General features: G+C 54.9%; 3 protein-coding genes across 3 annotated transcripts; all 3 read left to right on the top strand.

Annotated features, from left to right (window-relative positions):
- The first annotated feature begins 232 nt into the window (after nucleotides 1–232).
- On the top strand, nucleotides 233–9,102 carry GMEB1 (glucocorticoid modulatory element binding protein 1). Its single transcript, XM_042838643.1, has 9 exons — nucleotides 233–935; nucleotides 1,870–1,952; nucleotides 2,837–2,961; nucleotides 3,870–3,973; nucleotides 4,338–4,492; nucleotides 5,284–5,412; nucleotides 6,070–6,207; nucleotides 7,311–7,433; nucleotides 8,286–9,102. The coding sequence occupies exons 1-9, from the start codon at nucleotides 808–810 to the stop codon at nucleotides 8,990–8,992; spliced, it is 1,692 nt and encodes a 563-aa protein (XP_042694577.1). The 5' UTR covers nucleotides 233–807; the 3' UTR covers nucleotides 8,993–9,102.
- A 2,006-nt stretch (nucleotides 9,103–11,108) lies between these two features.
- Nucleotides 11,109–23,092, top strand: YTHDF2 (YTH N6-methyladenosine RNA binding protein 2). Its single transcript, XM_042838642.1, has 5 exons — nucleotides 11,109–11,181; nucleotides 11,379–11,403; nucleotides 11,668–11,747; nucleotides 14,983–16,566; nucleotides 22,920–23,092. Exons 1-5 carry the CDS (start codon nucleotides 11,155–11,157, stop codon nucleotides 22,941–22,943), a joined length of 1,740 nt encoding a protein of 579 aa, XP_042694576.1. The 5' UTR covers nucleotides 11,109–11,154; the 3' UTR covers nucleotides 22,944–23,092.
- A 2,710-nt stretch (nucleotides 23,093–25,802) lies between these two features.
- Nucleotides 25,803–26,591, top strand: LOC122171229 (mitochondrial peptide methionine sulfoxide reductase-like; the record flags this gene model as incomplete). Its single annotated transcript, XM_042838645.1, has 4 exons — nucleotides 25,803–25,900; nucleotides 26,007–26,075; nucleotides 26,164–26,283; nucleotides 26,473–26,591. Coding segments are annotated over exons 1-4 (381 nt in total), but the record flags the coding sequence as incomplete, so codon positions are not given.
- Nucleotides 26,592–26,642: the final 51 nt, after the last annotated feature.

The following is a 26,642-nucleotide window of genomic DNA, read 5'->3' as shown; positions in this document are numbered from 1 at the left end:
CCGGTTTTGGGTGGGCTGGGCGCTGAGGGGTCCCGAGGGTGGCGTCCCCGCCTGCCCTCGTGTCGCGGCGCGGAGCCGCAGCGCGCCCTGCGTTCGTCCTCGCCTCCTCGGTGCGGATCGGGTTTGGCCCCGCGTGGCCCCGAGCTGCGACGCGTCGCTCGTGGTGTTGGGGGCTGCGGAGGGAACGCTGCCCCTCCCGCGAGGAGCCGGGCTCGGCCGTGGGGCTGGACGGTGGGACGCGGCTCTGAGCCGGGTGCGCGGGGCCGAGCTGCTCCCGCTGCAACAAAACCACCTTTGTGCTTTGCTGTGAAGCAGTCTGTAAGAACACAGCCAACATCCGCGCCGCTCCAACCCGCAGCGGGGGCCGTCCCGGCACGATGCTCGGAGCGTTTCCCTGCAGGAGAAGCCCGGCCCTGGGGTTTGTCCTTCCCGTACCGCTGCCAGAACCTCACGTGCGGTTTGCGGGGCTGGGCTGTTCCCTAGCTGGGGAAGTTCTGCTTTAGTGGCCGCCTGACTGCGCGGTGCTGCCGGATGCGATGATCCCAGCAATGGTGCTCGACAGGCGGGGAGAAATCCTCGCGTGCATTGACAGGCACCTGCTGTCTCTCTGGTGGTGAATTTAAAACGCCTGCTTCCATTCTTCAGGCTGCTCCGCCAGCCCGGAGCCACGCCGTGTGCCGCGGTGGGACCCGGGGATGATGCTTACAGGGCTTTTCCCCCTTGGCACACAGGCGGTGGTGCTCGGGAGGCTGCTGCAGTCCAGCCCCCCCTTCTGCTTGCCCCCCGCTGGTGGGCTTCATGTGAGAGATGGCGAATGCCGAAGTGAGCGTCCCGGTGGGTGATGTGGTGGTTGTACCAAGTGACAACAACGAAGGGGAGAACCCGGAGGATACCAAAACCCAAGTGATCCTTCAGCTCCAGCCGGTGCAGCAGGGGTGAGTCAAGTGCCGGCGTGGTGATGGTTGGGGTTTAGGGGGGGGGCTCTTAAGAGGGGGGGCTGCAATTTGATGCATTTTCCAGCTCCGTGCCGATAACGGGGGGGAATAAACCATCTGCAGCCTCGCCAGGCGTAAGTCAAAAAGGGTTTTTGTGTATGAGCACTGCAGAGCCTCCGAGGGCTGAAGTCGTCCTGCAGAGACGCGGCTGCACGGTGCCACCCCTGCGTACTGCAGCTGCATGGCTTTGGCAGTGGGGAGCGGGCGTGGGGCAGCCCAGCCCCGTGTCTGTCCTTTCCTGTCACCCTTTCTCAGCTCCAGGTGGGATTTTGCAGCATTGCAGCTGGTTGACTGTGCCCTGCAAATCTGCATGCACCTCTGTGCTGGTTTTTATTGATCCTCTCAAATGCAATGATGCCAGGGTGTCGGGGGGAATCTTGCAGCACTCTAAAGCAGCTGCCAGCAGGCACTTCTTCCTATAGGATGGAAATACACGGATTTGGTTTGGCAGTATATGCAAAACAGGGTTGCTGTGGGACTGACAGCAGCCCTGTGTGATCCCCGGGGGAAGTCACCGACGCTACAGAATGTCACACAGGGTTGGAGGGGAAATCCTGGACCATTGAGCTCTGCTTCCTGTTGTTGTGGTAACTGCTTGTGTCAGGAATCAAAGGAAAAGGCCGAGGGAAGCGTCCTGCAGGGCTGTGTCAGTGGTGCTGGCAGTGCCTCTGCCTGTGTCGGTCCCTGGGACTGTCATCGTGCCTTTGTGCCAAAAAATGACTGTGGTTGAATCCACATCAAGCACAGAATGCACGTCCCTCGAGGAAAGAAACAAGCCAGATTTTTAGCCCTGCGCCATGAATCTTAATTTTCCACGAATCTTAAATTCCCATGATCTGAATAACTTGTTTATCCATGGATGCTCTCCCAACAGGATTTACCAGGAGGGCTCAGAGGCAAGTGCTGCTGTTGTGGCCGTGGAAACGCACACCATACACAAACTAGAGGAAGGGATCGGTGAGTGGCTGCGTGGCGTGGGACAATCTCTGCTTCGCAGGGCTGAGCGGGTGTCCCTGCTTCGTGGGGCTTCCCTCTGGCTCTGCCCTTGCAGATGGTGTTCCCTAGGCTCTTGTTGTGGATGTGGGTGCAGGGTCTGGGCATGCTCTGGAATAAGAGAGCTGTTACTGCTTGGCCTTGGAGCTGAGATCCTGGCTATCTTGCAGTGCATGGTAAGGGCTCCCATGGGGTCACGGGGAGCCAAGATGTTGCTGTAGCCTCGGTGTGCAGATTCTAGCAGCTGGGATGAGGGCTGTCAGGGTAGTGGCTGTGTCTGCACTGCGCTCTGATTGCTGTGCTTTGCAGAACAAATACCTGTACAGGTTTGGGTTGAGCGTTCTAAAGAGGCTCTGTGTGCACCCTGCCCTCCTGAGGAGCAGTGGGAAAAGCCCCCTGGCCTTCGGTGCTGGATCTTCACTGCTGTTGTGCTTCCTGTGTGGCTGCGGCTCTTCTGGCAGCGTTAGCAAAATCTAGCAGTGGAGAACTTCTGATGAGCACGTAGCTGATGTCTCTGCTAGAGAAACCAGGGCTCCAAGAGGTCTGTGAGATGCGTGTTTCAGATTTTGGAGTGTTTTTTTCCATATGGTTGTTCTCACTGACCTTCCCCTTGCAGATGTGATCCCACTTTTTCCAAATAGACGAGCTTCCTTTTTGTATTAAAAAGCAGATGTCACTTGCTGTTAGAGCAACAGGAGAAGGCTAAAGCAGGACTGATCCTGAGCTAGGAATGTCCCTTCTTTTGGTCATAAGAGCGCAGGTCTCTCAGCCTGTGGGCTTTCAGCTCTCAATGTGTGGGGTTTGAGCCTCTTGGGTGGCAAGTTTCATCTGTCCCTTTCTTCCCTCAGACCCCAGCACCATTGAAACAAACGAGGAAATTGAGATTGCTTATCCCATCACCTGCGGGGAGAGCAAAGCCATCCTGCTCTGGAAGAAGTTCGTCTGTCCAGGAATTAATGTCAAGTGTGTGAAGGTAATGGAGTTTTCACAGCAGATTCCTTTTCTGCTCTCCAGGACCAGCACTGAATCTCCACAGCACTTCCTTACTGTTTGTTTTTCATCTGAGCCTTGGAGCTGAGCAACTCTACCTTTGCAGCGTGCTGGATTGTTGGTGCTGAAGTTGTTTTTAGCATGAGCAGAAGGAGAGAAAGAGTGGGATAAGGGGTGAAGGTCTCGTTCACTTCATATTTCTTGGCTACTGCTTAAAGCAGAGTTGTATTTGGCTCTCGTTGAGGGACTTGGAGCTGAAGGCAGGAATGCGTAGTGAGATCTGCCAGAGCTTTTCTTCCTTGTTTCTTTCCCTTGGTGCCCTGATACTCCACTCCTGTCAGCTCCTCAGTGAGCAGGCTGCACCAAGAAGAGGAATCGTGCTGCTACCTTTCCCCATTTGACAGTGTGCTCACATAACAGCTGATGCACCGAGGCTGAGTCACAGGGCTCTGCAGTGACAGAAGTCCAGGGCTGACCCTCACCAGGAGCTCAGGTGCTGGAATAGGATGGAACAGATGCCCAAGCGAATACCAAGTGTCTGCTGGTCGATTTGATTTCGTAGGAAGCTCCCATAACAATCTCTGAGATGACTGTATGTTCTCACAGAAGGAGACCATTTGGTTCATGCTCTGTACAAAAGCCTGCAGGGCTGTTCCTGGCTAGGGCTGTGTGGTTTGAATGCCAATGACTGGCAGGCTGTCCTCACAAACATGGAGTTAGAATCACTGATGTGTTTAGGCATTCAAAACTGGTAAGAATTTGAAAGCAGCTTCTCTTTCTGAGCAGAAGTAAGGGCTTAGATGAACTGGACTGGCTGTAGTTATATGTCCACAGTTTTCTGAAGCAATGCTACCCTGAGTTTGCTGAGCTTTTTTTTTATCTCATTGTCAGTTCAATGACCAACTGATCAGCCCGAAGCATTTTGTTCACCTGGCTGGGAAGTCTACCCTAAAGGACTGGAAGAGGGCTATCCGTCTCGGAGGAATCATGCTGAGGTGACTTGCACCACTGTGCACAATTGCAGGATCCCAAGCAGGAACTTTGTCAGGAAACCTCCTGGGGGCTCTTGTTCCCTGCAGCATCTCTGGGGGAGAGATCCTGCTCTACAGGGCAGGATTCTTCATGCTGAGTAGTAACAGCCTCGCCTGGGGGAAGCGGGGGTGGGAGGGGGATGGCTGGAGATGTGTGTGAAGCTGGGGGTTGGTTTGTGCATCCCATCTGAAAGCTGTGCAGTTCTGTGTGGAAGAATGGCACGGGGTTCCCCTTTCTCCATCTTTCCCGTGGCCAAAGTGGAAAACTCCCTTTCATCTCCAGTCTGAGCTTTTAGCTGAGTCTGATTCTCTCCCACTCCCTGCACAGGAAGATGATGGACTCGGGACAGATCGACTTCTACCAGCATGACAAGGTTTGCACCAACACCTGCCGAAGCACCAAGTTTGATCTCCTGATCAGCAGCGCCAGAGCACCGATGCCAGGGCAGCAGAGCGTGGTGCAGACCCCAACCTCAGCTGATGGTAGGCTCTCTAACAAAGGCATGGCATGGGCTAATGCTAATGACTGCAGGCAGTCTGTTCCACGTCACCTGGAGCTCAGCAGATAGAGTACAGTGGCTGAAGGCTTGATTTGACTGCCATTCCAGCTACAAATTCTCAGCTAATCACATGCTTTGCAACAGGAAATGATCTCTTTGCAGAGGTCAAAGGAGAAGAATACCACATTGTTCATCTGGGTGGGTGACTTTTTAATAAGGCTGTGGGGGGGTGGGATGGCAGACTTGTCTGTAAGCTAAGGAAGATCTCCTGGAAAGCTCTGTGAGCACATGAGAAAACATCGCAGTGGCTGGATATTGCCTTAGGTGTCCGAAATTTGATCCAAAAACTTAAGATCAAGTTGGATACATTTCATGTGTATGAACTAGCGTGGACTCAGGCTGTGTCATTTCCTAAGAGATAAGGGCATGTCTGAGGTGCAGAGCACTCTATTGGTGATGCAGAAGGGGAAAGGTGGCTGGGCTGAGACTTGCTCTCTGTCTCTCTATTCTGATCCCTTTCTCCTTTATTACAAAAGCTCCAGTTTGGTTTTTTGGGCACGTGGTTTTCCCTCCAGCAGCCCCAGAGCCTTTCACAATCATACTTCCAATGAGAAACAGCATTACTTGCTTGTAGCTGATTTGTTTGAAAGAGGCCAAGCAGAACCAACCTGACCAAGAGAGTGAAAAGGAGCCTGAGAAGGGCAGGGGAGCGGAATGCCAAGCAGGGTTTCCAGGCTGGTGCTGCAGAGAGGGCTGATGTTGCCTGTTTGGCAGGGAGCATCACCCAGATCGCACTGTCTGAGGAAAGCATGGAGGAGGGGATCGAGTGGAACTCTGCTCTGACAGCTGCTGTCACCATGGCCACTGAGGAGGGCATGAAAAAGGACACGGATGAGATCTCAGGTAAGCTCTGGCTGCTCCTCGGGTGTTTTCTCTCCCTCTGCTCTCATTTTGAAGGTGAAAATCCTGGAAATAAGGAGAGCTGAGGTAATGCTGGAGCTGTCCCACTGCCCCTTGGCCATCCCAGAACTCCCTGCCAAGCAGAGCTCCCAGCCACTTGCAGGCAGTGTGGAACTTCAGCCTCGACCTTGGGGCTGATCCCTCAGATCGGTTGCTACCAGTTACAGTGAGGATTGTGGGGTTTTTGTTCATTTAGAGGATGTAAATGTCTGCCAGCCCGGAGCTAGACTGCAACCATCAGCGAGCAGAGTCTTGTTAGTACCCTGTCAGCTCTCTTGGCTTCTCTGGCTGCAGCGCTTTGCTCTCCCTCTCAGGATCAGTACAGAAGCTGAGGAGGAATTTCCTCAAAAGATTTTAAGCTCTGCATCTTGGGAAGATGAATAGAAGCAACGAAACGTTGCCTTGGAGGTCTTGGTGCCGTTTGAAAACGTGTTAGTGAATTGCTTCCTGGATCTGTCCACCCCAAATGGCCAAATTAGAAGTCATTTTGCAAAGTTATTCTTGCCAAAAAGCTTGCTGCACATGGCATAGGTTTAAGGTGGTCCTGTGGGGAAATGCCAACTCCTTGTATGTTTGACTTCTGCCTTCTCTCTGTGCCAGAGGACACGCTGATGTTCTGGAAGGGAATAGCTGATGTGGGGTTGATGGAAGAGGTTGTGTGCAACATCCAGAAGGAGATAGAAGAAGTGCTGAGAGGTGTCCAGCAGAGGCTGGGGCAATCTCCCTTCCAGATGACAGGTAGGTGATGAGCCAGAGCCTCATCATGGGGAAGAATGCTCGAAAGGGAGCTGCAGGAAAACCAGTGAAAGAGTCCAGCCATGGCATGTAGAGCTATTGAGTCAGGATGGTGAGTTCCTTCCTGCAGGCTGGGCTCTGTAAGCTGAGCCTGAGCATGGTTTCAGCCTTCCCAACCATGAGGGGTGCATTCATTTACCCCACTGCGAGGCAGAAGGACTCAACGTGCTGCCCTGCTCCTGCAGCATGCTGACTGGCAGCTTGAGGAGCCCATTGGATGACTGTCCTCAGCTCCAGGTGCTTGTTAAAGCCTGCCTGGATGTGCTGCTTGGGCTGGAGTTACTCAAACACTTTTCTTCATGACTGTGAATTTAAACAGGTCTTGCAGTCTCACTTCTTGTTCCATCCTCACCTGTGCCAAAAAAGCTTGTTTTGGGGCTGAACCAGATGAGGGAACAGGTTCAAAATAGCTTCCCTCCCCTTTTGAGGCTTATTTCTGACTTGGATCCGTTCCCTTATCCAGTTCAGCTCGTGGCCCTGTGAGCACAGGGTTGGCAGCAGGGCCTGTTGATGCTCTAGGAGAACACCCATGCAACCTCAAACTTCATTTTACCCAAGATGGTTTTTTTGCTTCTCATGTAGCTTTGGGCTGGTGAATCTTTGTGTCAGGTAGGTGGCAGCTTTTGGAAGCTGTGAGTGGTTGAAGTCAGTGGATTATAATAGAAATTTAGCACAGCTTTTGGTGGAGCTGGCACATTAATGACACCGTCAGCTGCATGGGGTGATGGTTTGTAGGTGGAGATCTGGTTTGTATCTGTGTGACTGCAAATTATACTTTCACTTTGCAGCAATTTTGAGCTGCTTGGGTGACACATCTTTGTTTCGTTTTCATTATCATGTGAATGGATTTATTTAGTCCTTGGATGTCTGAAGGACGAAGGAGAGATGGCTCTGCCCTTGTCAGCCAGCACATGTGGAAGAACAGAAATGGTTTACAAAAAGCAGCAGAAAATTCTTGGCTTGATCACAGCACCTTTTGAGTTCCTGACTGAGGCCCTTGGCCCCCTGTGGGATCAGGCACTCATTCCCCTGTGCTTTTCTTGCAGATGCTGCAGTTTTAAACAACGTTGCTCACACGTTTGGCCTGATGGACACAGTCAAGAAGGTTCTGGACAACAGGAAAAACCAGACAGAGCAAGGAGAAGAACAGTTTCTTTACACACTTGCAGGTAGAGTCAGTGCCCTGGCTTCTCATCCGACCCTTGGGAACCAATGTGACCTTTCCTCAACACAGCACCTAACAAACTGTATTTGCATCCTTGTTCAATCCACGTAGCCCTCAAACAAATGTACCCCAACCAACCCCTTTCCGTCCTAAGGCTTGAGTGGAATTTCACGTATCCTTTCCTAGGAGAGATGAGGTGCTCAGGGCATTCAGCACCCCAAAGCATGATCTGATTCAGCTGGCATTAGCAGATAGGTGCTGCTGCTAGCTGTGAGCTGTGCTGCAGTCATCTGAGCCGCAGGCAGTGCAGTGCTGCACCCAAGCTCATAAAACTCTTTGTCTGCGTGGTGCTGAGCTGTCTGCTTGTCTCGCCGTGGAGCTATCCGGTGTCTCCCCTGAGCTGAAGCCAATAACCTGACCTGGATTCCCCAGAGCTGCTTGGTGGATGTGTCTCCCTCCTGTCTGTGTCCTGTAGGACTTATCTGGGGTGTTCTAGTCCCCTACTGCCCTGGATAAATGAAATTACTGTGCTGCTTTTGGCTTCTAATGTTGATACGGATGAGAGTGGAGGAGGATGTCTGAGCTCTGCTCCTTGTTCCAGGCACAGGGCTTGGCTTCTGGGGGACCCAGCTGTGCTCAGTCACCAGTTCCTGCTGCCTGGAGGGGCTGTCCATTCCCCGTGAGTGGGTTTCCCCTGGAGACAGAAGTGCCTGTCCTTTTGGCAGTGGGAGTAGCTGAGCAGTGCGGAGCAGTGCCTGCTCCTCCTTGGGGCAGGCTGGCTGTTGGTGGAGCCCCTTGGAGCACTCACAGCCTGCTGCTCCCAGCCCCACGCACAGCTTCCCCGTTCTCTTTGCAGACCTGGAACGGCAGCTGGAAGAGCAGAAGAAACTCGCCAAGGACCAGAAGGCCAAGTCCCAAACCATCCAGAACGTGGTGCTGATGCCCGTCAGTGCTCCAAAGCCCCCCAAACGACCCCGCCTGCAGCGCCCGGCCTCTGCCACCGTCCTCAGCCCCTCGACCCCCATCCAGCAGCCTCAGTTCACGGTCATCTCTCCCATCGCCATCGCTCCCGTCGGCCAGCAGTTCTCAGTGGGCAACATCCCCGTGGCGACCATCAGCCAAGGCTCCAGCCCGGTGACTGTCCACACTTTGCCTTCAGGCTCTCAGCTCTTTCGATACGCCACCGTGGTGTCCTCCTCTAAGACCAGCTCCTCCGACACCGTCACCCTCCATCCGTCCTCCAGCCTGGCGCTGCTGAGCTCTGCTGCCATGCAGGATGGAGGTGCCCTGGCCAACGTGGCGGCCGTGGTCAACCCCGTGGAACTGGTGGCCATGGAATCCGGCCTCACCTCCACCATCCAGGCTGTGGAAGGCACCTCAGACGACGGGCAGACCATCATTGAGATCGACCCGGCGCCCGACCCCGAGGCGGATGCAGATGAGTCAGAGGGCAAAGCTGTGATCCTGGAAACAGAGCTGAGAACTGAGGAGAAAGTGGTAGGAGATGTGGAGGACCACCAGCACCACGTGCATAACGTGGAGATCGTGGTTTTGGAGGACTAGTGGCAAAAGCGAGCGTCAGCTCGGGAAAGAGTTGGGAATCTGTTTTATTTTGGGCTTTTTGTTGTTGTTCAGCATACTTTCCAGCCGCCCCATTTGTTTCCATGGATATTTTCATTGTACTGTATATATTATATATATATATATATATATAATTTTTTTTTTTTAAACAAAAAAAAGCTGGAGAAACGCGTGAGACCTGGAAAAGGCTCCACCTCCACGGAGCACTGAACATTACTGCCTGTTTGTAGGGTCGTGGAGAGACTGGATCTCTGCTGAAAACCCCACCGGGAGGGATGGGACAGGGCTCCCGGTGCTGGGAGCGTGGTGCTTCTGCCCCAGGGCTGCTGCAGCCCGGATGGTTTCGTGTCACAGAGACAATAGCCAGTGGCTGAGTGCTGGTGGCACTGCGGGAAGGGGTGGCACAGGTACCTCATTTGTATTTTTATTTTTGCCCAGGGAAGGGAATTCTTTTGGACTTTTCACTGTCACCTCAGCTGGGATTTTTTTTTTAATTATTATTATTATTATTTTATTATTATTTTTGCTTGGGGGAAGAAGACAGGAATCCTGACTTCGCTGGCTGTGTTTTCCTCCACACACGTTGTTTTTATATCTCTATTTTTCTGTATTTGCTTTCCCTTCCCATGCCCACATTCGCCAGCTGCAGAGCCCCGGTCCCGCTCTGGGTTGCACTTCTCTCCCCGCAGCACTTCTGCCCTTCCCTCTCCCCGCCTGGCTGAGCTCGGTGCTACACACACTGCTTGGAGACTTCCGATCGCTTCACTTGCTTAAAGGCAAAAAGAACAACTCAAGCTTAAAACCACAGCCTCCCCACGGTGGGGCGTGCAAAGCATGTCGTGCTGTCGCTTTCCAGGAGCGCCGGCCTCCGGATCGGATCGGGGCGGTCCCGTTTACACTCCGTGCTGGGGCCGCTCCGTGCTTGTTGCTACTCGTTTGGTGGTTTTATTTTTGTATTATTATTATTTTTTTCCTATAATCTCTCTGCAGGATTAGGAGCGGTGCATCGCCAGGACAGTGCGTGCACCTCTGCGGTCCCTCCTTCCTCCTCTTCCCAGCAGAAGGCAATAGGGATAGCTGGGGGATTGGATGGGGGGGGGGGGTGAGGGGAGCTGTTTGGTTGGAAATGTGAATGAAGCAAAACAACAGCGAAGGAAACACACCTGGGGAGGGCGGGGGGAGGGGGGAGGAAGATGTGTTTGGCTATTTTTTGCATTAAAAGGAAAAACGGCACTGGGCTCAGGTGGTTTGTTTGGAGGCAGCAGTAGTGCAGAGTTTGCACTACTCTTTACAGAGCTGCAGGTGCAGCACAGAGAAGCTCCTCGGGCTGGGGAGGGGAGAGGGACTGGGTTCCTCTATGGGGCTTCGGGGCCCCTATCTGGCATGAGGGGTGCAGGGTCTGTGTGTGCTGCAGGTGCAACCCATCACTGTGGGTGCAGTTGCTGCACTGAGTTTGCAGGGGCTCTGCATGCAGTCTCCCACCCCCTTAACCCTGCACCAAGGCCCCACCGTGGCCCCCCATCACTGCCTTCTTCCCTCTCCCCTGAAACTTGGGGTTGCTGCAGGAGCGGGGCTGAGGGCATTGAGTGGGGGGCAACCCCTGCACATTCCGGAGTAGGGATGGAGTGAGCTCAGGGAATTTAAATCATAGGGTAATGAATCGCTGGACCCGAGGGAGATGTCTGTAGCAGGATTTGGGATTTGCTGCTTTGGGGCTGGCAAAGCGCATCCCTTCATGGCGTGCGTGGCCCTTTAAGAGCGCCTCGCACCGCACTGCGCGCTCTCCCCCGCCCATCCACGAGGGGGCGCTGTGCCGGTCCTCCTCCCGCCCGGCATGCGCCGCGCCCGCTCTCCTTCCCCCCCCCCACGCCATTGTGCCTGGGAGCGCGGCGCGCGCGCGGTGCCGCGTGACGCCCGGGGAGCGCGTGTGGGCGCGAGGCGGCGGGCCTGGGCCATAGACGCGGGCCGGAAGGAGAGGCGAGGCGGGGGGAGCGGGCTAGAGCGTCGCCTCAACCAGGCAGCCGCCGCGGGCGAGTCGGAGTCCGCCAAGCAGCCGCGCCGCGCCCGCTCCCGGACAAAGCCGCCACTGCCGCCCGCCGCCCCGCCCCGCCCCGCCCCGGCAGCAGCCGCTCCGCCGCGGAGCCATGTCGGCCAGCAGCCTCCTGGAGCAGGTAGGGGCCTCGCCGCCGCCCCCCGGCCTCCCCTTGGTGGCTCCGGGCCTGGCCCGCTAGGCGAGGCCGCGGCTGAGGCCTAGCTGCGGGGCGCGGGCCGGGCCGGGCCTTCCTCCCCTTCCTTCCCTTCCCGCCGACCGCGGCCGCCCCTCCCCTCACTCACCGCTCTCCCTTCTCTTTCCATGCCGCCTCCGCAGAGACCCAAAGGCCAAGGCAACAAAGGTGAGACGGGGCCGGGCGGTGCGGATGGGCGCGGGGGGAGCAGAGCCGGGAAAAGGGCCGAGAAAATAACGTTAAAAAGCAACAACAAAAAAACACCTTAAAAGTGCTCACGGGGAGAGTTTGTGTGCGGAGGAGAGCTTGGCTTGGCTTTGCCCGCCGTGTGGTGGCACAGCGCGGTCCCGGGGCCGGCCCGGAGGAGGAGGAGGCGGTCGGTCGTGTTGCTGCTTGTTGAGCGCTTCCTAACGCCGCGCATCTCTTCCTCAGTGCAAAACGGCTCCGTGCATCAGAAGGATGGGCTGAACGACGACGACTTCGAGCCTTACTTGAGCCCTCAGGCCCGGCCGGTGAGTGAGCTGAGCTGCTGGAGCTCTGCCGTGCCCGTTGCGCTCTGCTGCTTGCCAGCTTTCCCCGTCGCCCCCTGTTCGTCTGTTCGCCTGTTCGTGTCCCCGTGCTTCTCCCAGCAAAAGCTGCGCTTGTGGGTGAGGGCTGGAGCTGTTGGCAACTTCTTGTGTCTTCCTTTTTGGGGCTTCCTTTTGGGTTGAGGTTCAGCCTGCTGTCGGCTGTCTTGAAATTACTGCTTCTGGTCTTTCAGTTGTGTTGCTTTGGCTTTGTTTCTTTGCTTGTGTGTGGCTCTTTGTGGAGCAGATGCGCTGTGCAGCGTTGTGAAATTGTTTCATGAGATGCAGCCGTGCTGTGGAGGCATTTGGAAGATGCTATCTGTGCTCTCCTGTCTCTGCCAAGGAAACAGAAAATGTGTGTCATGGGGTTTTCTCCATTTCTCACCCCCCAGAACACTCTTGTCATCAGGGCTGATGGGACTTTCTTAGAACTTCAGTTAGGAGTTGAGGAGTTTGTGAGCAGCTCCTGAAAGTCAGGTTTCCAGATACTTTTTAGTTGTTGTTTGAGATTAGCTCCATTGCTGACTGCTCTGTCTCGTGAGCAGGAGGAGAGTGACACACAACAGATGGAGTTCAGCTGATTAGATGTTACAGGCATTACAGATAAACATCTGTAGTAAGGCTGAAGCAGTTCATTCTCTTGGCTTCTTTTCCCTTTACTGTTGGGACTGGTTTAAAAAAAAAAAAAAAAAAGCTGCTTTGTTTCTCCCTTTCTGTATTTTTTAATCACTTTTCCTAGTCAGTGTATCGTTTCAGATACTTGTGATTCATGTTTTGTTGGAACGTATGAGCAGGTTTCTGTCTCAGTTAAACGCTCAGCAGGTATTTTCCTTGCTTGTGCTCTGTAAGGACCTGTTAGCTGTTGCACAATCTTGGGCATTCCACCTGTCCGTTAAGTAACTCTGCTCTATTTAGCTCCCTAAAACAAGTCACAGGCCTGAATCTGAGTTGCACAGGGAGAGAGGAGTGATTGCTTTCTCCACCCCTGAATAAAGCGAGCTGCTTCCTTTTCCCAGTGGTATTTTACTCCATTTTGGGCCACATCTCAACATTTAGTTTCTTCTTGTGCACGCGTGTCACAAACTGGTCAGGGTGTCGTGAGAAAGGACAGCAGCTGAGGAGGGGGAGCAGAGCTGTGGGAATGCAGCAGCAGTGAGGGAAAACCTCTGTGTTCACATTGGGTGAAACTTGAGGGTGACTTTGCCTCCTTTCCTCTCACTGCACTGCGTTGCCCGTCGCTCTCATCCGTCCTTTGATGCCTCAGTGGGCAGCAAACAAAAAGCTGGGGTTCAGTTTGGATGGCGGAGCTGCGGAGCCCACGAGCTGGGCTGTGACAGCAGTGTCACACGTGTGCCTTTCTGGCGAGGGGAAGGGAGCTGAGGCTCTGGATTAAACGCAGCCAACTGTTGCAGAGTAATGCAGGTGCTTTCAGAGCTGCTACCTGAGCTGCCTGCGCTCACACCAGGTGACACCTGGTAAAGTTTCTTGGCTCTTTGCTGGAGAGCTGCAGTTTCAGGTGTGACTCTTAGCTGTCAGCCCTGCAGAATCACATTGCTGTGTGTTCTTAAGGCTCAGGAACACAGAGATTCCTCAGCTCCAGGAATCAGTAAGCTTAAACCCTCCTTGTCTGAGGTGCAGATGCAGAGGAATAGTGAGTTTGAGGAATCAACTGCAGGAGGAGTCTTAATGAAGAGAGTTAAAAGGCTTATTTGCATACCGATCAGTCTTTGTGCCAGTGCAGCAGGGCGAGGTGTGCTTGATAGCAAAGCATAGCTGCAGAAATTGGAAACTACAGCTGTACCCTGCTAAGAGTTGATTGTTTTACTTCTGTGCCATCTTCCCTGGGAAAACAAAGGCTGCAGTAACTCTGAGCTTCGCGTAGCGCAGGAAGTTTTCCAGCGTGTCGTGCGATGAACCGAGCAGCGTTACCATAATTCCTGCTGATTTTCTGGAAGGGCTGAGGCTGCCCCAGCCCCGAACCTGTTGCTTTCCTTTGACTCAGTGGATGGTGGAGAGGTAAAACTGTTTCTGGAGGAGGCCAGAGCCATCTTGGGAGCCTCCATAGGCTTCAGTGTGGTGTGAAGTCCTGTGGGAGCTGCGCCTGGCGCACGAAAACGTGATTCAACAAAAAATGGAGCAGAGCTGCTGCGAGCCAGGCTCTTAAATGGGAACCGAAGCTGACTTTTCATCTCATCTGCATCGGGTTGGCATGTAAGCTGCTGTGTAGCACAAGGCTGTCTGCACACGGGTTCACGTTACTGGATGATAATGTCCATTAGTGTGGCTTGAACAGCTCCCCGGGGGGATGTTGGTTTGAATGCTGAATGACAGATGTTTTTCATGTAAGTGAACCTTAGTCATGTCTGAGAGTTTCCTAATTGTAAAATTAAACATTTGTTTTCGTAACCTGAAGGCTATTTGGATGTTAAAAGGGAGACCAAAGCCTGCTTTGCTGTGCTGCAGAGGTCCCTGTGCTGCAAAGGGCTCCCAGTGCAGCACTACTGACTGCTCTCTGTTTTCAGGTATTTTTGAGTGTGTGCTTGCAGCGCTGGAGCAGCTGGCGTTCTGGTGTTAAATCCTGTTTTGTTTGCAAGTTCTTGGGTATTTGGAGCTCTCAAATTGTGGATTGTCAGGATAAAGCTGTAGGAAGTGCAAGGAAGGGGCTTGTGCTAAGAGCAGCGAGGGATGTTTGTGGTTTTGGCAGTGCAGTGCCACTGGACCTTTGCCCTCCGTATTGCCCTTCTCCACCTCCTTCCTCCAAGCCCTTCATCAAACACCCAGCAAAATAAGCTCTGAGATGTGCATTACCCAGGTGAGAAAAGCCTTCTTTTATAGAGAGAGGAAAAGCAGAAGATGATATCCGTGCATGAGGTAAGGTGCTGTTCTCAGAGCTGAGCAGGAGCTCCTGGGCAGCCCAGTGTGCGCACTGCATGGCGCACTGAAGCTGTGCTCTGATCTCAGTGTGAGGAGCGTGCTGAGCCTTTGTGCTTCGTACTGGGGGCACTGAAGCCGTTGTGGGAGCACCCCTAGCAGCAGAGGTGCTTGGGGCCAGGCCTGTTTGTGGGCTCAACCCCGGGGTGGGAAGGCTAGGGCCTGGGAAACCAGAGTTGGCCCTTAGTCCTGGTCCCTGCCCGCTTGTTCTCCTCATCCTAACTGTTCAGTGCTCGTTTTTCTCTTGCAGAACAATGCATACACTGCAATGTCCGATTCCTACTTACCAAACTACTACAGCCCCTCCATTGGATTCTCCTACTCGCTGGGTGAGGCTGCCTGGTCCACGGGAGGCGATCCCCCCATGCCCTACCTAACCTCCTACGGACAGCTGAGCAACGGGGAGCCTCACTTCCTCCCAGATGCCATGTTTGGGCAGCCAGGGGCCCTTGGCAGCACTCCGTTCCTCGGGCAGCACGGCTTTAACTTCTTTCCAAGCGGGATTGACTTTTCGGCTTGGGGGAATAACAGTTCTCAGGGACAATCCACTCAAAGCTCCGGCTACAGCAGCAATTATGCCTATGCCCCCAGTTCCCTGGGGGGGGCCATGATCGACGGACAGTCCGCTTTTGCCAGCGAGACCCTCAACAAGGCTCCGGGGATGAACACCATTGACCAGGGGATGGCAGCCCTGAAGCTGGGCAGCACGGACGTGGCCAGCAACGTCCCCAAGGTTGTGGGTTCGGCCGTGGGGAGCGGATCCATGACCAGCAACATGGTGGCATCTAACAGCTTGCCTCCGGCCACGATCGCTCCCCCGAAGCCGACGTCCTGGGCTGACATCGCTAGCAAGCCAGCTAAGCAGCAGCCCAAGCTGAAGACCAAGAACGGCATGGCAGGTTCGAGTCTTCCCCCGCCTCCGATCAAACACAACATGGATATAGGAACTTGGGATAACAAAGGGCCGGTGACGAAAGCCCCCTCGCAGACCTTAGTGCAGAACGTGGCCCAGCAGCCCCCCCAGGCCTCCCCCCAGCCCGCGGCTCAGCAGATGAACAGCAGCCCTCCCGCGGCCCAGGCTCCCGGTGGGCAGCAATCCCAGCCTCTGCCCCCTCCGCCGCCCGCCCCGCTGCCCGTCCCGCAGCCGGCAGCTCAGCCCGCGCGTTGGGTCGCCCCCCGCAACCGCGGCGGCGGCGCCTTCGGCCAGAACGGCACGGAGGGCAGCGGGGTGGCGACGGCGCAGCCCGGCGCTGGGACGGCTCCTTCGGAACCTCACCCGGTGCTGGAGAAGTTGAGGTCCATCAACAACTACAACCCCAAGGATTTTGATTGGAACCCGAAGCACGGCCGGGTTTTCATCATTAAGAGTTACTCTGAGGACGATATCCACCGTTCCATTAAATACAACATCTGGTGCAGCACAGAGCACGGCAACAAGAGACTGGACGCTGCCTACCGCTCCATGAATGGGAAGGGCCCCGTTTACTTACTGTTCAGCGTCAACGGTAGCGGTCACTTCTGCGGAGTAGCAGAAATGAAATCTGCTGTGGACTACAACACGTGTGCGGGTGTGTGGTCCCAGGACAAGTGGAAGGGACGTTTTGATGTCAGGTGGATTTTTGTGAAGGACGTTCCCAACAGCCAGCTGCGGCACATCCGCCTAGAGAACAACGAGAATAAACCAGTGACCAACTCCAGGGACACTCAGGAGGTGCCTCTGGAAAAGGCTAAGCAGGTGTTGAAAATCATTGCCACCTACAAGCACACCACGTCCATCTTCGATGACTTCTCACACTATGAGAAACGCCAGGAGGAGGAGGAAACTGTTAAAAAGGTAAAGGGGGGGGTGTGTGAGAGGGGTGGTGTCTGAAGGGCTGGTGGGTGGGTTTGGGGTTGGCTGTGTGCTGCCCAAGCAGGAGCTCCTTTGCAGTGTGTGCTGCCAGAGCTGGGCGCTGTCCTGGCAGGCAGAGCTCATAGCAGCTTGCCCTCGGGTTGCTGTAAATCCCAGACTTGTCAGTGTTGTGTTCAGTTCTATGAACTCCTGCAGCTCCTGGTTCAGAGATGCTGGACTTACAGAGCGGTGGGGACTCCGGGCAATGGCTGAGAAACAGAGCTGGGCTCTGGCAAGCTGTCTGATCCACCCCCTACCTCGAGCAGGATCAGTGTGACAGATGTTTCCCACTGCTTGTAAAACCTTCAGGCACAGCAGTTCCTGTCCCTCCCCGGGCAATCTAGCCCCGTGCTTAATTATCCTTCCTGTTAGAAGGCTTTGTCTAATGCCCAACCTCAATCTCCCTTGCAGCAATTTAAGTCTATGACTGCTGGTGCTCCCCTCTGGATGCAGAGCAGGTCATTGTGTTCCTGCTGGCAGTGAGCTGCTCCTGGCTGAGCCCTCAGCTGGGCTGCGTCGCATCAGAGCCCCCCGTCCCCCTCTGTCTGTTCTCTGGAGGGCTGAAAATTCTACCCAAACTCAGTGACCGTTCAAACCACCCGACCCCCTCTGCCGTATTTTGGTCAGAACAGTCATGACAAATTAGCATTAGCACAGCTTTCTGGGAGCTGGCCAAGTTTCCTGATCATCTCCTTAGTTTCAGCAGCGGGGAATTTTCCACGCAGCAGTTGAGGAACGGAGTCAGGAGCTGCAGCTGCTCACCTCAGCAGCTCGGTTCTTCATTTTTGTCATGCAGTTTGCATGGAACGTTGCCTGCACAAACATTCCCACCAAAGGCAGTCGTGTGCTGCAGCTGATGCTCGAGCATTTGTGGTATGTGCAGGAAGCCTGTAAGGCAGAATTCGCTGCAAGGTGTGCAGAGGGAAGGTTCTCCTTCTGTTTTACATGTGAACTTGATCTCTGTGTGACCTCACGTGGTTTCACGTGCTCTCCAGCCTGTCCCAAAGTGGTGATTTCTCCTTTATCAGCTGCGGTTTTGAACGCGATCCGAAATCTGCTCTGTGTGGGATGCTGTAGGAAGTGGGATTTGTGGTGTGCTGTGCATCTGACAGTGAGAGAAAGGGGCAGATCCCAGTGAGGGGAGAAGCACTGCAGGATGGAGGGGGAGGGGGATGAAAGCAATGAAGGTGGTGAATGGAAATGGGAGAGAAAAAGGAAGAGTGACAGAATGGGGGAGACGAGGGGGAAGGAAGGAGGCAGACGGGTGGCCTTGCTGGAGAGCAAGTGGCCCTAAAGTGGGCAGGATATGAAAACAGGCAACACAGCAGTTCTGTTCAAATGTACAACATCTTTGCTCATCTCTCCAGTTGTATTTTGAAGGCTCCTCCCCAGAGATGCTCAGCTTCTCTGCAGTGTGCTGAGGATCAGCAGCAGGCACAGCGTGCCCAAACCTCCTCCTAGTGCAGCTTCGGAGTGTGACCCCACGGTGCAGGAGTCTTGAGTAGGAAAGCATTTATTCTCTCAAAGGAAACTTAGTCATCCATCTCTGGAATTCACAGGCAAGGAGGGATTCTTGTAGATAGACAAAGCAAACGCCAGCTTTGCTGTTGACTCAGTGTTACATGCAGAGGGCCCCTGCCCTGTCACATCCGCCAGGGAGGAAATGAGTTGGGCTTTCTTTCTGCTGCAGTTTGACCTCTCTGGTGGCTCTATGAGGATGGCTGGAGTTTCTTGCTGCTGTTTGGTGGCTTCATTGGGAAGCAGCTGAGTGAGTGCTGCAGCCTTGGGATGCTGGCGATGCATTCTTGTCCTGCATTCCTGTCCCCTGAAGCTGAAATGTCTCAGGGTTTGGCTTGTTTGGAACTCAAGCTGCAGTTGTTTCACTTGGCTCTCAGCTTGCCTGAAGCTTTGTCTGCTTTACAGTTTGGTTCCTGCTCGCTGTCCAGGCAGATGGACGAGCTCTTGTGAAAGTCTGGGAACTCCTGAATGTTCTTTTGTGCTGCTTGCTGTGAGAGTCACTTCTGTGGAGTGCCCAGAAATAGTTCCAAGAAATCAGAGGAGAAATATCTTGCTTAGTGCTGTGCTGTTCGCTCTGGCCACCAGAGGGAGGCTGAATGGTTCAGAGCTGAAAGCGCCGCCGTCCTGCTGCTGTCTGCTCTGCCTGTGCCCACAGGCTCTCAGTCCTTCCCAGTGCCTTTCTCCACTGAATGCACTTTTATGAGAGGTCTGGGTGTTTTTGCTCAAACTGATGCAGCTGATCGCTGGCCTGATCCCAGCTGAAGGAATGTGGGAGTGCTGGAAGCTGCTGTGTGTGGAGCGTGGCAGCAGTGCCTTCCTTGGGAGGCCTGCTTTATCCTTGTGGAACAAACAGCCCTTGGGAAGCCTGTGTGTTTCTAGGAACGTTGCAGTGACCTCAGCATGAAGGTCTGGATAGCAGAGGGACGTGCAGCTTGCGTGTGCAGGGCAGCAGCTTGCCTCGTCTGGAAGCAGCATCTATAAGCTGTGGAGGATCCCATTTTCTGTCTCACTGCCTCCCCAGGAGGAGCTGGGAAGGATGCTGCTTGGGTGCAGTCGTGTCCTGTCCCATCCCAGGGCTGCAGCACCGCGTGGGTTGGTCTCCTCGCTGAGCTCAGACCCTCTGGAAGCAGAGATGGAAGGAGTATTGCTGCCCCTCGTGGGAGCTGGGGTGAGGGTGAGCAGAGTGGTGCAGTGTGAGCCTGCTGGGGACCATCCACAGCCCCTGTAAAGAGGGAATGCATTCTGATGTGTTCTGCAGAGCTCTTTTTTTTCTTCTCCATTTGTCCTACAGCCCAGACTGGCTCTGCTGTACCCCTCTGCTTGCTGTCCTGGCTGGCACTGCACTCACATTTCATTTTACCATACCCACAGTGTTTCCAAGCAGAGGATAACACACCTTGTTTCTCCCAGTTCAGTTCCAGGCCTCCTAAATCTGCCTGTCTGTGCCCTTCTGTTTGTCACAGCTCCGTAGCACACAAACCATGCTGCCTGTTCCAGCAGCTCATTGCTGCCTTCAGCTTCAGGTTCCCTTTGGCCTCAGCATTGCAGCTCCGAGTCGCAGGATGCCCTGAGCTGCTCTTTCCTACCAAAGCATTGATTGCATTCGTTGTGAACCAGAATTTCCCCCTTTCAAGGGAAAGTCTTTAACAAATACAACAAGACTTTGTTCCTTCTTCAGCCGACTTGAATTGCGAGTGTGGTTGGCGAATTCCCTGGGAACCACATGGAGGTTTTGGTATGCGAGGAGGGAGAGGAGGGAAAGGAGGGAGGGAGGAAGATGTCATCGCTGGTGGCTTTTATTGTGAGTGTTTGGGGTAAGCTGCTGGCACCGAGGTTAAGAGCTGCTGACACAGGCTGTGTTCTGGGTTATTTTATTAGCAGAGGCTTCTCCATAGGGAGTAGCTTGCCTTTGAAGCAGAGCATCCATCAGCCGTGTCATTTAGTGATGCTGGGCTTTCTGCCTGCTGCAGGACGTTGCCTAAAGCTGACCAGGATGCTGAGGAGCTCCAGAGGTGTGGTGATACGAGGCCCTGCTGCGTGTGCAGGGTGTGAGGAGGCTGAGGGCAGGCTGCTGACACAGCCATGGTGCTGCAGTGCCCTTTGTCTGCAAGATGCTGCTTTCTCCTGTCCTTTCCATTTGGAAATGGAGGCAGCATTTCTGGTTCCATGCCTTTAGAGGCTCTGTATTCAAAGCACAGTGCTGAGCTTTCTTTTCTGTGGTTGACAGCAGGGTCATTTCTTACAATGATACCCGATGTCAGCTTAAACTTAAGGTGAAGTCTAAGTAGAGCTTTGTCCCAGGGCTCTGGGGAAGGGTCTGCAGCACTTGCTTTGTGTGTGAGAGGAAGGCAGCATCTTCACCTTGGTTTTGGAGGCCTGCTGGGTGCATGCAAACTGCTCCTCGCTCCTCTTCCCCGAGCAGTGAGCTCTGTGTGCAGCACGATGCAGTGCTAGGAGCAGATCTCTGCAAGCACACATTTGTCCATCTCTGAAAGCAGTCCTTCCTTGGAACAACTTGTGTCTCAGGAGCTCCTTGACCCAGAGGACCTCATCCAGGAGGAGGTGGGGAGCAGTAGGTTTCAGTGCTCTCTGTGTCTGCTTTGCTTCTTCCCATCTGCATCACTTCATTTCTCTAACCAAGCAGGCCAAACTCGCTGCGTTCTTTTGCAGGTTCCTCCATTTCTTCACACTTGGCTGCTGTTTTGATTGGCTCAGATGCCTTAGGGCCATCAGTGAGCTTTGCTGGTTTCCTTATGACCACGTCAAACCACCAATTCCAGTGAAGGCCCTCAAGCTGCCCCCTGTGCCCAAGGTTATGCAGTCCTTAGCACTGCACTCGCGTGGTGAGGCAGAGCACAGAGGTGTTCATGCCTTGATTCTGCCTTGAAACAGCCAGGTGGGCTTCTGCCTTTTCCAAAGAGCCAAGGGGAAAAGCAGGAGGATGATCAGCTTCCTGGGAATTGGGTGCTTCGTTTGTGCAATCCGAGGTGGTGGTTGAGCAAGAAGAGGCTCATCCTTTGCAATCAGTATTGCGGGCAAGAGGGAGGATGAAGCTTTCTGGCTGCAGCCAGAGCAACATGTTTGATTTTGCCCTCTTTCGTAGGTGAGGCAGGCCGGGGTGGAACTTTCCTCTGTAGCTCTGATGGCTTTTCTCATGCTGGCAGCAGAAAAACCTGGTGTTTGGTTTGTAAATCAGGACTGGGGGCTGTTTGTGGAGCACAATAGAAGTGATGCCCAGTCTGTTGGCTGTGGCTGTGCCTCGAGCTGAGTGTGTTGAGAAGGGAAAGCTCTGCAGGGCGACTCTGAGGCAGCGATGGCTGTGATGCAGGACCAGGGTGGGTCTGAAGCCCATCTTGGGAGTGGGCACATAGCAACGCTGTGCTGTGCTGGGGGGGCATCCGTTGTGCAGCAGGACTGGGGAAGCAGAGCTGGGGGCTGGGTGTGCTGCTGGGTGAGGGGTTGGATGGCTGAGCTCAGCCCTGCAGGAGCACTGCTGGCAGCATGCAGCCCTCGTGCTGGGAAGCAGGCTGATCCCAGTGAAGCTGGGAGCCACGTGCTGCCTCCTTCTGCCCTCTGATGGCTTTCTGCTGCCCCACAGGAGCACTGCAGTCAGGTGTTTGTTGAAGGTGAAGCACACAGACGTTGCCATCCTGAGCTGCAGAGCCTGTGGTTGGGGCTGGATAACGAGATCTGCCATCAGCCTTCCACACTGTTAGCAGGACAGGGCCGTGGTGCCACCACAGCCCCAGGGACACGGTGTGTGCAGAGCAGGGCCACCACCGAGTGCTCCTGGCTGCTGCTGCTTCCCTGCAGAGCTCGGTGCCTCCAAGTGCTGTTGCTGCTGCCTCTCTGGGTGCCTTCTGAGCCGTTCCCCTGCACTGTGGGGCCGCAGCCCCGTGCCCTTGTTGTCTTTCTATCTGGGGTTTGGCTTTAGTGACTCACGTGGGTCCCTGGCAGCTGGGGAGGTGTGATGTGCAGCTGCCCCTCTGCCCACCCTCAGCCACCTCCTGGGTTCCTGTGCTGCCCACCCAGAGCAGCACACCGTGTCCCTGTCCTCACCCAGACCTTTCAGGCTGCCCAGAGAGGCTGTGATGCCCCGTCCATCCCTGGAGGTGTTCAAGGCCAGGTTGGATGGGGCCCTGGGCAGCCTGGGCTGCTGTGAAATGGGGAGGTTGGTGGCCCTGCGTGTGGCAGGGGGTTGGAGCTCTGTGATCTTTGAGGTCCCTTCCAAGCCTGGCTGTTCTGCGATTCCCTTTGTCATGGTTGTTTTTTTCCTTGTTCTTCCTCCCTGTGCTGCTCAGTTCTTCTCTCCCATTTCTCCCTTTGGCGTGGTGATGCCCTGCTGGCACTTAGCTGGAGGCACAGAGAGGAGGGGGACGCAAGCAGGTGTCTGCATCCCAATGGATGGATCCAAGTTGAAGGAGGGAAGATTGAGGTTGGATGTTAGGGGGAAGTTCTTTACAAGGAGAGTGGTTGGGCCCTGGAACGGGCTGCCCAGGGAGGTTGTGGATGCCCCGTCCTTGGCTGTGTTCAAGGCCAGGTTGGACGGGGTCCTGGGCAACCTGATCTGAATGTGTGTGTTTGGTGGCCCTGCTAGGCAGGGGGGTTGGAACTACATGATCCTTGAGGTCCCTTCCAACCCGGGTGATTCTGTGATCCCACATCCCTGGAAGGAGTGAGGTGGCACCCATGGGTGAAGGCAGGCAGCTCCTGCCTTCCTCCCGCTTCCCTTCCCCACACAGGACACCACTGATGCCTTCTCTCTTTTCCCCCTGCAGGAACGCCAGGGCCGTGTCAAATAGAAGGGCCTCTCCTCCCCCAGAGACTGCAGCAGAGATTGCATCGCGCCCGACTGTCGGAGAAAGGAAAGAAAGAGCAAAAAAAATCCCAGAGAGAAATTAGGACTTGGTTGGGTTTGGGTTTATTTTTGGTTTATTTTTGGTTTATTTTTCTTCATTTCAGTGACTTCAAATGGAGGAGGAAAAAAAAAAAAGAAAAAGAAAAAGGACTCTGACAAACTCGAGGAAAAACAAGAGGAAAGCATTGGAATTTCACAAGACATAGGACTGAAAAAAAGGAAAAAAAAAAGGAAAAAAATACAGAAAAAAAAAAAGTCCCTTCTAGGTTATAGAGCATAGCTGAAACCGTTCCCTTTCCTTTTGGCTTTGGTTGTGATTTCGGAGCATACGCTTTGGTTTTTGTCTTTCTACTACGTTTTTTTTTTATTTTAAGGCCCATAAGGGGCATTTTTGCCTTTTCCCTCCCCTTCCCCCCCTTTAATTTTTAACCCCACGCCTCCTCCCCTGGGTTTGACATTTGCACTTGGAACACCGAGCCGCTGTGCAAAGCGGAGGAACTTTGTTATCCCCCCCCCTCCCCATCTGGCCTGGAAGAGGAGGAGCAGCCTGAGCACAGGGGGGCTTTGGGGGCTGGGATCCAGCAGATGTTGCCCACGAGGTTCTGTCACCGTGGTTCCTTTTCCTCTGCCCCTTTGGCTGCTCAGAAGCACTGGGAGCCCAAAGCGATGCTCTGCTCTGCGGCGCTGCGTGGCTCGCGGGTGAGGTTTGTGTTGATGGCATTGGAAAGGTGGGGATGGTGTTGGAATAAAAAAAAAAGAAAGAAACCAAAAACCTCCCGTTTTTTTGTTTACAGGAAAAAGAAAGAAAAAAAAAAATCTTTTTTTTGGACAAAAAAAAAATATTGTAAAATGTGTAGTGATGAACTTGTTCCTTCAGTTCTTGTTAAGCCAATGAGGAATTGGGCGTCGCCTTTCTTTTCACCATTAATCACTTCTCAGTAATAAACGTGAGATCCTGTTGAGCATCACTGGTGTTTGCTGCTCCCTTTTTGCCTCCCTGTGCCCTGAGTGCAGGAATGCAGCAGCGTTCGGAGCCACCCATGGGGTGAGATGGGCTGAGGTGCAGCACCCATGGGTGCCATCCAGCCCGGTGTTGGGGGCTGGGTGCAAGAAAACTGTGCTGGGTTCCACTGCGATCACAGCATCCGTGCGTGGTTTTCTTTGGAGAGAAGCACAGAGGAACCCACAGCATTGCTGCCCTGCTTCCAGACCTCAGGGTAGGGGCTGTTCTGGGACTGGGGTTGTTGTGTGAGGGCTGCTGTGCACTGCTGGGCCGTGCATCGTAATGCAGGGCTGTGCATCGCAACCAGGGCTGTGCATTGCAACCAAGGCTGTGCATCACAACCAGGGCTGTGCATTGCAAAGCAGGGCTGTGCATCACAACCAGGGCTGTGCATTGCAACCAGGGCTGTGCATTGCAACCAGGGCTGTGCATTGCAACCAAGGCTGTGCATCACAACCAGGGCTGTGCATTGCAACCAAGGCTGTGCATTGCAACCAAGGCTGTGCATTGCAACCAGGGCCGCGCAGCGCTCTGCTCCGTGATGTTGTGCATTGCTGCCCACTGCTGTGTGTCGTCGTGCATCGCTGTGCTCTGCTCTGCTGTGTGGGGTTGCACACTGGTTTGTAGCTGTGTGATGCTCTATGAGTTTCCCCCCACCTGCTTTGGGGCTGCAGAGCTTTGTGCTGATTTCTGGGGTCCCCTCTGCCTCCTGTCATTCCCCCCCTTTCAGTGTGTGCTGCCCCCACCTTGGGAACCAGGGGTCTCAATGGGCCCTGGCTGCATCCCCTTACCTGGGGTGTCGTAGGGCTGCTCCTTCTGGCTGTGGTTTTAGCATCTCTCAGCCTGGGCTGCCTCCCCACTTTGGCATTCGCTGCGTGCCTTAATGGTGTGACATGAAATCAAGGTCTGCAGCAAGCACAAAACAATGGGGCTGATGGCTGGGGGAGCACAGTGCTGCTGGAGGGGTCCTGGGGTGTCTGGAAGAGGGGGAGGTTTGGGGATGCTGCTTCCTTTGTGCTCTCCCTTGGGGGGGTGATTTGCTGTGAACCTCCTGTCCATGAGGACGCCGTGCGAGGTGGGGTGGGGATGTGGGGGAGGGGGACAGACCACAATGGTGAGGGTCTGTGGGGATCCGTGGGGAATAGGAGACCCCCAGAGGTAGGGAAACGTGGGAATGGGGGATGATGGGGACGTGACCTGTAGGGATAGGGATAGACAGGGATGGGAACCTGCGGGGATGAGGTTGGGGGGTTAGGAGACCCATGGGGATGAGGGGTCTGCGGGGACAGACCTACAGCAACATGGGGAATGCAGGACACTTGGGAACCCATGGGGACAGGGGTGATGTGGGTGGGGGTCTCAGCAGCACTTCCTTCCCTTCTTCTATGCTGGGGGCTGGGGGTGGGCTCCAGCCCCCAATCCTGCATGGGGTACAGGGCGCTGGGTTGTCCCACGGTGACCCCGGGGCACATTAATGGTTGACAGAGGACCCGGTTTGGGTCCACTGCCCCATGCGATGGATTCTCTGCTGTCTGTAGGAGTTGTGCTACAGCCACCGTGCTGCGTCCATTCCCCTGAACAGGGCACAAAAACCCCTCTGTCCCCAAAGGGAAGGAGGGCACGGCAGCCCCATGCACACAATTCACGCACGCTGTCCCCAGCTCCGTCCCCATGTCACACATCAGCCCTGTTTGTAGCACCGTGTGCTCGCACACCTCCTGGCTCTGCCTGCGGTGCCCCGTCCCCTCCCAGTGCTCCCAGTGCTCCCAGTGCCAGGGCTCAGCCCAGTCCAAAGTCACAGCGGTGGCACAGCTCTGGGGTGGCCATGCTGGATCCCCAGGCGCTCCCCAGCCCCAGCGCGGCTCTGCCAGGCAGAGCAGAGCGGCTGCACGTGGAGGGTACCCACAGGGTTCCTTGGGGTTGGGTTGGGGGGTCCCAGATCCCAAATCCCAGGGAGAGGGGATGCGACCCCTCCGGGGAGCCCTGACCCCCATCCTTACGCAGCCACTCACGCCGTCACCGGGAATCCCACGCTGCCTCCTTTCCCCCCTGAGATGCAGATGGCGATTTTTGGTGAGTGCTGCCCCCAGCCCCAAATTAGGAACCCCATGACCTCTGTGGGGTCACCCCACTGCCTTCCTCCCCCCTCTCCTCCCTGCAGGCATGGGTTGCTTCTGGGGAGTGGAGCGGCTCTTCTGGGAGATGCCGGGGGTCTTCTCTACCCAGGTGGGATATGCGGGGGGCTTCACCCCCAATCCCACCTATGAGGAAGTGCGCTCAGGTACCGGGGGGTTCTGTCCCCAAAATGTCCCCATTGTGGCTGTCATTTACCTTGGGTGTGCCCCTGTGATTTGGGTGAGGGTTTGGCTGGGCAGGGGCATTCTGTGGGGTGGGGAGGTTTGTCCCTCTGTGCCCTCGGTCCCCAGAAGGGAAGGACTTTGGGATGGAGGGGACTGGAGTGTCCCCACAGGGCAGACAGGGCACGCTGAGGTGGTGCGGGTGGTGTTCAACCCCAACAAGATCAGCTACGAGGAACTGCTGAAGGCTTTCTGGGAGAACCACGACCCCACACAGGGTATGGGAGAGGGATGGGATGGGATGGGATGGGATGGGATGGGATGGGATGGGATGGGATGGGAT

The sequence above is a fragment of the Centrocercus urophasianus genome, unplaced genomic scaffold (genome assembly GCF_019232065.1).
Source record: "Centrocercus urophasianus isolate 14NV4802_14NV808 unplaced genomic scaffold, USGS_Curo_1.0 seq_877, whole genome shotgun sequence".
Lineage (NCBI taxonomy): Eukaryota > Metazoa > Chordata > Aves > Galliformes > Phasianidae > Centrocercus > Centrocercus urophasianus.
The sequence above is the reverse complement of the archived record's forward strand: the minus strand, read 5'-3'. Positions and strand labels throughout refer to the sequence as shown.